At 40.7% G+C, this 10,727-nt stretch overlaps 1 protein-coding gene across 1 annotated transcript in view; it reads left to right on the plus strand.

The window, feature by feature from the left end:
* The window catches only part of MYL7 (myosin light chain 7), a 69,860-nt gene extending 64,152 nt beyond the window's left edge, over window positions 1–5,708 (plus strand). The window contains exon 7 of the mRNA XM_086943440.1: window positions 3,218–5,708. Within this exon, the coding sequence (XP_086799566.1) occupies window positions 3,218–3,322 (105 nt within the window). The 3' untranslated portion in view covers window positions 3,323–5,708. The remainder of the gene's footprint in view (window positions 1–3,217) is intronic.
* Window positions 5,709–10,727: the final 5,019 nt, after the last annotated feature.

Here is a 10,727-nt window from a genome sequence, read left to right on the forward strand (position 1 = left end):
TTCTGAATGGTAATAAACTCGTTTCCTTGCGCAAACTCGCTGGAAAGTTGTTCCAGACTATGGGAATTGTATTGGAAAACGCTCTCCCTCCAAGAGTAGATAGCTTGAACCTGGGACAAGTCAGAAATGCGGCATCTGCCGATCGTAGGGTCCTACTGGGAGCATAAGGAACTAAACGCTCCCTAATATATTTTGGGGCTTGCCCGTACAGGGCTTTATGCGTAATGCAGAGGCCCTTGAACTGAGCCCGTTGCCTGACTGGAAGCCAATGGAGCTCACGAAGGAGTGGGTGGCATGTGTTCTTCTGGGTTTATTAAAAATTAATCTGGCTACGTCGTTCATAACAGTTTGTAATCTAGCCAGCAGTTGTTGAGGAGGACTGGCATACAGGGAGTGTCCATAATCCAACCGCGCCAGAATCAAAGCTGACACCGCCCGTTTGAGCGTGTCCAAGGTCAGAAGAGGGGATAATTTATGCAATTGTCTCAGTAAGCCCACACAAGTGCCAACAACCGCTGAGACCTGGGTAGACATAGTGAGTTTGGCATCTATGTATAGACCGAGACTTTTCACGGCCACTGCTGGTTCCGGGAAAGGGCCTAGTTCAGTGGGCCAGAGGAGGTCGTTCCACAGACTGGATGCCGTCGTAATCGCCAGCACCTCAGTCTTGTCCGGATTTATTTTCAGCGCGTTGGCCATCATCCAATTGACAGTAAATTTTAAAATATTTTGCAGTCTCAGATGTGCTGTAGGTGAGTTGTCAATTTGAATAATAATCCGGGTGTCGCCGGCATAATTGTAAATCCGGCAATCCATCTGATTTAATGCCGAAATTAGGGGCTGCAGGTAGGCGTTAAACAATAAGGGTGAGAGAGCCGAGCCCTGTGGGACTCCACATGTAAGGTCTGCTGGATCAGAGACCAGGTTCGCCAATTGTACTCTCTGAACCCGGCCGGCAAGGAAGGATGTCAGCCAGGCATGGGCAGTGCCCTGGATACCTAGGTCCCTCAACCATGATTGACCGTGTCAAATGCCGCGGAGAGGTCCAACAGCACCAGGGCACACAGGATTTTCTTATCTGCCCTGAGTCTCAGGTCATCCAGCACGGAAAGCATGACCAATTTCGTGCTGTGATGAGCTCTGAACCCAGCCTGGTTGGGTTCTAGCAGATTGTTGTTTTCAAGATGACAAGAGAGCACTGGCAGAACATGTTGCTCAATTATTTTGGCTAAGAATGGCAGTTGTGAAATGGGCCTAAAATTTTTCAGGACCTTAGTGTCAGCCCCCGGCTTCTTTAATAGTGGGATCAAACGGGCCCCCTTAAAGTTGGCAGGAACCTGTCCTGTTATCAAGGAGCTATTGAGAAAGTACATCATCCTCAAGCCCAGGCCAAGCTTCTTTAAAGTTACTTGGAGGACAAGGGTCTGCTGGTGAGCCAGACTTAACTCGTCCCATCACTACTCCCAGCGTCTCCTTGGTGAATAATGGTAGTGCAGTTAACGGCTGCGTAACTACGGGGATAGTGGGAACAATGTCTCTCGCACAGCTTAATCTAGGAGTACGCTGGATTTCGGTCAAAAGATCCGTTATTTTATTGGTGAAGAAGGACTGAAAGTTTTGACAGTCTTCCTGCGAAAAGGAGGGGGTCTGTTCTTTATTCTTCCTCAGCTCTGTCAGGACCTTAAAAATGTCTTTCTGCGGATTGATTGCCGCCGAAATTCTACCCTCATATAACTTTGTTCCAGTTCCTTGATCTGCTTGACCAACAAAGGAAGTGATCCCCAGTGTAATCGCAGAGGTGCTGTGTGACCAGAGCTAGTGTTTCCACGATGGCAAGTCTTCCAGCACCTGAAATCTGCACACGTTGCTGGAGAAGCTGAAGGTCTGCCTAGCACCCAGAACTATGCCTGATCAGAGAGGAAAAAAGAGTGCCTGGCGCTGCAGACGGGACAGTTTTTAGGAAACACCAACTGTATTTCCTGGGTGCGGGACACTCAGAGGCTGCTGGGTGTTCTTTGGAGCAAAGATGGATCCTACCAGTGTTGTGAGGGGGTCTCCTGTCTCCCAGCATCTCCAAGGACTGCTGAGCAGGCCAGCCATGCAGCTCTCCTAATGTGGTCCTAATTCTGTGTGAATGTCCTGGCTCTCAGTGGAGTTGTTGCTGAAGACGCCGGCCAGGAGAAAGTCCGCCAGCGCTGATTGACCGCAGCAACATGAGTAGGTAATGGGGGCTCACACACAAAAGATTGAGTTAGACCCATAGGCCTTGTTCTGGAATGGGAGCACTGACTGTTACTTTAGCAATTCCAATTTGGGTATGAACTGGACAATGAAATACTCCACACGATTTGAGACCTTACGAACTGCACCTGTGCTTAAGCTGTACCTCTCCTTGTGTAGAAGTTCCCTAGACACTCGAAAGACCCCTAGAACACGGAGAGGTTGCCATACAAGGTGTAAAAGCTTATCTAGGAGTTATCATTTGAATCCTAACTCTGTAGGTGAGCCCCTTTACATTGTTTTGCATTACATTTTGCCATGCTAATAAAGTACTTTCTTTTTTACTAAGATAAGCACTGGGATGGAAAGCGTATTATTGCAGCAGGTTTTTTTTAATTGTAGAGTTCTCAGCTGTTGCCACCCACACTACCTCCCACAGAAACTTTGGACTGCTCGCCCTCATTACCCTGAGAGCCATGTGCAAAACTGGTATAATTGGCCCAATTGGCAGAGCTGCAATCAGTTTGACTCCAATACACCAGTGGCAGACAACCTCGGCCACCATATTTGGGACCCTCTAGTCACTGTCTATTCAGTGCCCCCCTACTCATCAGACAGGTGTCTGAATGAGTATGAGTGGTGGTAGCGGGCTGTGGCCGGTATAGGGCATATCATGTAAGCTTATCCAAACCTGAAAGCAAATGCTTAGCGGTAAGCCCACTGGTGGAAATTCCAGATGTAGTGCTTTTACTCACATTAAACTAAATTCACTTCTATCATCGTATGGATGCAGAGCTATCTGGATAAGAAGTGTAATCCATGGAATGCGGTGGGCCTCAATGCCCAGTAAGTGAATGTTTATAAACTGGCACATAGTCTGGTATTAAAATATGTTCCAGTGCAACTCTTAGCACTTCTTTCAGCGCAAAACAAACTGAAAAAAACCCAAAGCTGCAGTATACTCTAGCATGCTCATGTATCATCTTTTCATTTATAGGTGGAGCAGATGTATGCAGTGACGCCGATTGATGTGGCGGGAAATATTGATTACAAGTCACTCTGTTACATCATCACCCATGGAGATGAGAAGGAAGATGCCTAGTCAGAAAGTAGAAATCTGGACCTGTGAAGAACTATAAGCCATTCTTTCGCAATTCCCATTTTAACTAGCCAAGACTGACAAATAAAATCATGTAATAGTCGATTTGACTTGTGGTATATGATTTTAGGATGTGTGAGTCCACAGCACTCTGCATTTGAACCAGACAGAAGATTTTTTAAAGATATTCAGGAAAATATTTGCTTAAAATGTTTATATGGGATTTACACGAGAGGTTTGGAGGGAAACGGTCATTGTGTCTTTTCCAGGCATGTTCAGGAACACAAAATTAAATAAAGAAATAATTAAATAAAAAAAGCTTTATAAGAAGACGTGTTAGGCATCGTTATGTTTGAAATAAATATTCCTAGTTCAAAACTTCCGGCAATGTGGAGTGCATCCCTGTCAGATGTTGCCTTGAGATATTTTACATTTCTTTTGATTTATGAATATATTGAGCTTATAATTTTCTGTGCCTATTGTGTCTCAACATAGCTGTAAGCTTTTTTGCCAAAATATGTTAAAATGATCTAGGATGTATTTGTATTTTGATTTGTAAAACAAAAAAACAGCAGCAAGTTCATTTCCTGTTTTCCTGTGGTAACACCTGTGTTTGGAGAGTTTTTAATCACAGAAAATGTAAAAAAGGAAAATGTCCTTAGAAGTACAGGAAAGGCTGCACTTGCTGTGTTCCTCTGTTTTATACACCTTAAATGCTCTACTGGTGAGGAAAAAAGGGACAATATTGGGGCTTATCTGAAAGCGAAGAATACAAGCTCAATAGATGATGTAAATATAGTTTAAAAAGGTTCTCTCATGATGGATACCCTTCTCAAAGTAGTAAAAATATGATATGAAAATTGATCTGCCACAGTGAGCTCCTTAGTTGCAACACTATAACTTTAACTTTCAAATTACCTTATTTTGTGAGGTTGACCAAAGCCACTTTTCTATAAAGTTCCAATACCAGGACTTGCGGTTAAAGGTGCATTTGTGTTTACACCGAATACTTCAAGTAGTTGTTGTCAGCTAGAGGTGATGCTTTTCAAGCAAATTTGTTCTGTTCACAAACCCTGGCTATTAAATTAGACTACGTCATAGATTTGACAAAAAAACAGGAATATGCAAAATGCCACAAATATCATTTATAAGTAGTAATCCTCCAATATGGCATTTTCCGTCCCATCATACTCCTTCACCAATCAGTTAGTTCTGTGCTTTGTAAGGCAGTGGTACAAATAAAAATAATCTCCCTTTTTAAACAGTTACACATGATCCTAAGTAGGCTGGCAGACGTTCATGCTTAGAACTATAGGACACATAACATGGTACCATCAATTATGCTGATTTTGTTATACTGTTAATCTACCTACATTAAAATTGTGGACACAGTTAATATTGTGTACATATTGTGGCATACAAGGGGACCCTTTTAAGTCATTTTTGGATGAGAATTTCTGCTATGGCATTACCCGGTTAAATGGCTTTTTTACTTCAAATTAGCAATAAAAATTAAATAAGATAAAATGACTGAAAGAATACGTATAACTAAGAATGCTATTCCATACTGAACATTGTTTATGTGGGTAAAATATTGTCTTTTTGGGCAACAGAATTTCAGAAGCGTGTATCTACATGTAAAGTTAATTGAATAATATAGCCATGGCCACAATTTGGAATGAGTGAAACGGATTATCAAAGTTGCCTTTTTACATTGCATTTGAGAAATATAAGAGCGCTCAGATGGAATCATCCATATTTCAGATGAATTTAGATACCCAAGAAAAGCAATAGCAAGTCCTCCTCTTGGAACAAGACTGCAATAGTCTTGTAATTGCATTTATATAGCGCTTACTATCCCCTGACAAAGCGCCAAAGCGCTTTTTCAGCAGGTAGCACGCTACTTCGGGATCCATAAAGAATTAGCGAAGAATTAGTATAGTGAAATATGAAAGTAATTTAAGAGGTGGATAGGTTAGTCAGTTATTTGGATTCGGAAGGATAGCAGAAGATTAGAAGAGGAAAAAGGGATTCTTTGGATTCTTACCAAAGAGATGTGGTCTGCGATCAGTTAGAGAAGAAGACATTTCAGTACTTGAAACTTCCAAACCCAACTGCCATTCAGGCAATGTCCCAATTTAAATCAACAGCTTAGGCCCAGGCAGAAAGCAATACTAATCGTGTGCTGGGCAAGTGATCTCTTTTGCCTCCTATTTACACAGGATGAACAGAGACTGTAAATCCAGATAAAAATCTTTTAATATACATCATTCATTGTACCTATACAAACTAATGTAAATATTTTCTTGTGCATACATATAATCCTGTGCCATTTGTTTTTATTGAATTCAAATAATGCAATAAACAAATTACCTACTCCTCTTTCCGAGATGACAGTGGTACTTCGTATGATTTCTCAAAATGTTTCTCTCCTCAAATGCATGCATTGTTTGAGTGCAGCGATTGCTCCTCAGGAAGCTCAAGTGACAAGAAATCTCATTCTCTGAGAATGTATAAAGTTTGAAAAAGAATTTCCTGCTTTCCAACGTGCAGAGAAACAGATAGCAGTGCATCCCAAAAACGAGTTCAAGTACCGCTGCATAACTTTATGTAATCATTGAAGAGGGACACATTTAATTGACAGAAGAAGACCCTCCTCCCGGGACTTAAGTAACATGCGAGGAAAAGTTAAAGTATATATAATCAGCACTGGTCGAAATCTAGGGTAAGGCAATGACTGCCATCTGGATTCATCATAAAATTGCAGATGATTGGAATGCATAAAACTGCAGCATAAAACACACAACAGCATTGCAAATACTGGCACAACAGCACAATATGGTTGTGCATTTGTTAATGCTTTGCTTTTCCTCTTCTAGCTCTACCTTCCTGTAGATACAGCTCTTATCCAGACGGGATTCTCCTGGATGTAAGCAAATGAAGAATTCCAGCCACCTTTTCTCAAGTCAGCAGCCAGACTCAATGTCCAAACATCACAGCAGAAGGCAATAATAGAAATAAAACAATGACATGGTAAACCAAACGAATTGTCTGCTGCTTGCATCAACAACAATTCTTCCAAAAAGACGTTTAGTTTGGCTCCTACAATTGCTAGCACACACACAGTCCAGATTCCATATATGAAACTTCAAGAAGACCAAGAACGACCACTTTTTCCTGCTTAAGTGTTTTTAAATGTCCCTTCAAAGGGGTAGCTTCGCCTACTTTCTGCTCTTTCTTTGGGGGAATATTCATTGATTTGTTGTGATATACTTGACGTACATTGTTTATGTGCTGCAACTGATATAGGGCCAGTGGTCCTGGTCAAACTGTGCATCATAAAGAAGTGACTACAAATACAAATTAGATGTCATCTGTCCTACCATACAACACTCTTATTTTGCAATACCTTTATAATGGAGCACTTCCAAATCAGTTTCCGAGACATTATCCATTGGAAAGTTACTGTTAGACCAGAGTTTTCATCAGACAATAATCAATGCCACTGCGGAACAGCCACAACTAGTAAGTGCCCTGCCATGCTCCAGTCGATCTTAATGGCAAACTTACAAGGGAAAACCAATGTACATGAGTCTTCCTTAGCACTATCTAGGATTATATCCGCCACCTTAGATTTCCAACTTCCTTAACCCTTAGAACTCATATTCACCCTAGATGCCGAATTGTGCAGACCCAATAATTATCACTATAAACCCATTGAAAAGACCCAGAACCACCACGCCAATGTATACACATTCTTCCTCCAACCAAGACCCAAGTCCCAGTCTGCCCAGTACCACACAAATAGATGACAAAGCAATTAAATAATGTTTAAAAGCTTTCACAAAATCACTGAAGAGAGATTTCCTGCATTATTATTGGAGTGGGAAGCCTCACTTAACCTCTCTGAATGAAGAACAGTATCTTCTCTAAAAATCCTGACCTTTGTCCCTTTCCCTTACCATACTGAACTTTCCAACCACTCTTCAAGGGACAAGCGCTGAATTATAGAGAAACCTCAAAGGCTCTAACCACTCATAACACATGCTACTCAGCCATTTATCCAACAAGCATTTGAAAACGTTTGAACCAAGCATCGTCAACCTACTCTTCAGGCATGGATCGGTCCAGAATCCATCCGAATATGTGGCAGTCCCCATTCTCAGAGAAATCAAATTTAGATTCCAAGGATCTAACCAACTACCACCCCATCTCTAAAATGTCATTATATTAAAAGTCTAGAAAGCAAGGTTACCATATTGGCTGAGGGAGTCTGGAACATTCCTCTCCAACAGAAGCTAAGACTTAATTTAACTGATTGCATATAAAGAGATTCTTTTGGTTCCAGTCCTTCTTCAGAAGGACTACATGCAGGTCTTTGGACAAGTACTAGCAATGAGCTGCCTGTAGTTATAGGTGCATACAGAGACATTATCCAAATCCTTGTCTTCTGGGTAACATCCTAGTACCAGAATGAATAAAGAGGTAATATTGCTTGAAGGGTCCAAAATCAAAGTTCTGGTGGTAGGCAGTGATATCACTTCAGACGTGCCAATCACCTCTGTCAACTCCAACCATAAAAAGCTAACAACATGGGCATCTCTGTTTCAACTCTCCACCCAAGCTCAATCAGCAGCAAGGAAATCAGACCACCAACCTGAGAAGTGATGGTCCAGCTTTGTCTTCTCAGTCTGAGTTAACCCGGAAAGACCTGGATACATATGCCTCAAGGATCTGGGTTGACAACTCAGAACACCCATGATTCATCACTGAGGGCCCTAGTAAAACACCTGTGTTTCTGTAAAGAGCTGTCAGCTATATGTGGAGAGTGGCAATCTCTTCACAAAAGTCCTGCGCACTATTCTACTTGAAACTTAAGAGTTTCTACTCTTAATTTTAAACCATTCATTGATGAAACAATTAATCCATGAAGCTTCTTCTCAGTTTCAATCACTGTTTATTCTCCATTAGATTATGAATTCTTATTGTTTTTCATGAGAACATTTGTATATACAGATTTCATTCATTTTTCACTTGTAACGTTGCCCAATGCATTTTGGGTCAGAGTTGATAGAGACCCTTCGTCAGGGGCCTGAAAGTAGCAAAATACAGGACCTTAGCATTCAATCATGTATGTTTTTAACATTTTTAACCAAACGTTATGAAAATACGTGAAAAAATACATGTACAGTATACTACTGAAATACTAAACCGGTAACATATCTATCATGAATAACCGTGCTGAAAAGGCTGACTGGTTATATATGCGTGGATATCGAGCGTTTCGTAATGCATTGACTCGCATTTAATGTGTCTAGTGTTGGGCGTCTTGAAAAATACGTAAATTAAAAAGTGCTTTAAAGGAAAATGCTAGGAAATAATATCGAAAGACGAAACTTACTCGTGCAATGGATGTGGAGTGAAAAAACAGCGTCTGTTGTAGCCGTTCACAAACTTCCGCTATGTGCGCGGTGAAAATAGGAATCGAGTTTCTTAAAGAAACAGAGTGACTTGTCACGTGGAAGGTTACCAAAGCGAACAACGCTGAATATATTATAATACGTTTGTGATACTGTGTGTAATATATAAAGTGCGTTATTAAGATTATGCCAAAAGCTATAAAAAAATTATAACAATGAAAGGTGTTTCGCGGTGCAGTGTTTATAAGAAACGAATGTTGGAGGTCATGTGATCTGAGTGCACACGCTTCATACGGAAGTTAAAATGGTTTCGTTTACGTGCTCATAGAGGAGCCAATCAGGGGTTGAGAAATGTTCGTTATCTCTGTGTTTCTGCTAATAAAGTTAGATAATTACAAAATATAACCAGTCAGCCTTTTCAGCACGGTTATTCATGATAGATATGTTACTGGTTTAGTATTTCAGAAGTATACTGTACATGTATTTTTTCACGTATTTTCATAACGTTTGGTTAACACCTTAGCAGCTATGGAACGTCCAGCTCCAGTGCTGAACGTTCCATTGCGCAGGTGCAGTTGGAACGTCCAACGGCCGACGGCAGCACTCCCGAGGTAGTGGTGCCGTCGGCCGTTGGAATAGGCGCAGCACTTAAGGTGTTAAAAATTTTAAAAACAAACATGATTGAATGCTAAGGTCCTGTTTTTTGCTACTTTCAGGCCCCTGACGAAGGGCCACTATCAACTCTGACCCAAAATGCATTGGGCAACGTTACAAGTGAAAAATGAATGAAATCTGTATATAAAAATGTTCTTATGAAAAACAATAAGAATTCATAATCTAATGGAGAATAAACAGTGATTGAAACTGAGAAGAAGCTTCATGGATTAATTGTTTCATCAATGAATGGTTTAAAATTAAGAGTAGAAACTCTTAAGTTTCAAGTAGAACAGTGTGCAGGACTTTTGTGAAGAGATTGCTACTCTCCACATATAGCTGACAATTCATTTAAAGGCACGGAAGGCACCGTGTGACAGACCTAGCGCCAACTCTAAATTTTGAAAAAAAGAATCAAAAACAAGAGTGCAAAGTGATACTATACTCTGATATTTCTGTAAAGAGCTGGTGACATTTATCTTCACGCAAGCTTTCAGAAACAGAAACAGCTTTGCATCACCACCGACCTCCAACTCCTATCTTCACACACACAGTTAAAGACTCATGTTCTGCAATGACTGGTTTCTCCAGTGCACACATAATCCAAAGTGCCTCAATTAAAAAGATACAGGATTAGTACATGTTCTGCTGCACATCATCCCAGCCCTTTCAAATGAAGTTAAAAGATAAGATAGTCAAAAATATGCACTTCCACATCTTTTACCCTACCCTGAAAATCCGATCCTACATAGTTTCTGATGCACACGTGGAATTTATAGGTTAGTCAATGTCAGTGTGCATTTACAAGCTTTCTGTGAGTATGCATACCCTAGGTTCTCCATTGTTAGTCTGCCAGATGTTCATTGACCCATCATTGCTTGTGGACACCCCAAGTCCTCCTCCACTGGAAATATCCAGACATGTGATACTTTTTTGGTGAAATCTTTCTTTGGTTGAATCACACATTTCGAGAATTGATCGAGGAAGATTCTGGGAAAGTATCTAGTCTTTTTCACACTTAGCTGATATTGACCATATCAATAAGTGAGTTTTGTTCCAGGCTTGCAGACTTGAGAAATTGTACTGCAGTAGGAAATTACAGAATACATTATAAAAAGGGTAAGGGTGGTGATTTTCCTTTTCAAAAAGGTGATGTTTTTGGGTTGATTTTAGATTGTCTTCACATTATCATTAACCAAGACCTTCAGCATTCCATGCTTAGCTTCAAGCTCCAATAATCTATTTGTTATCCAAAGGTTTGAGAGCCAAATAATCTACTGGATAATAATAAAATGTTGAGAACCCAAATGGAAAAACTGCTGGAAAATGGCCAG

This window comes from Lissotriton vulgaris, chromosome 11 (genome assembly GCF_964263255.1).
Source record: "Lissotriton vulgaris chromosome 11, aLisVul1.2, whole genome shotgun sequence".
Taxonomy (NCBI): Eukaryota; Metazoa; Chordata; class Amphibia; order Caudata; family Salamandridae; genus Lissotriton; species Lissotriton vulgaris.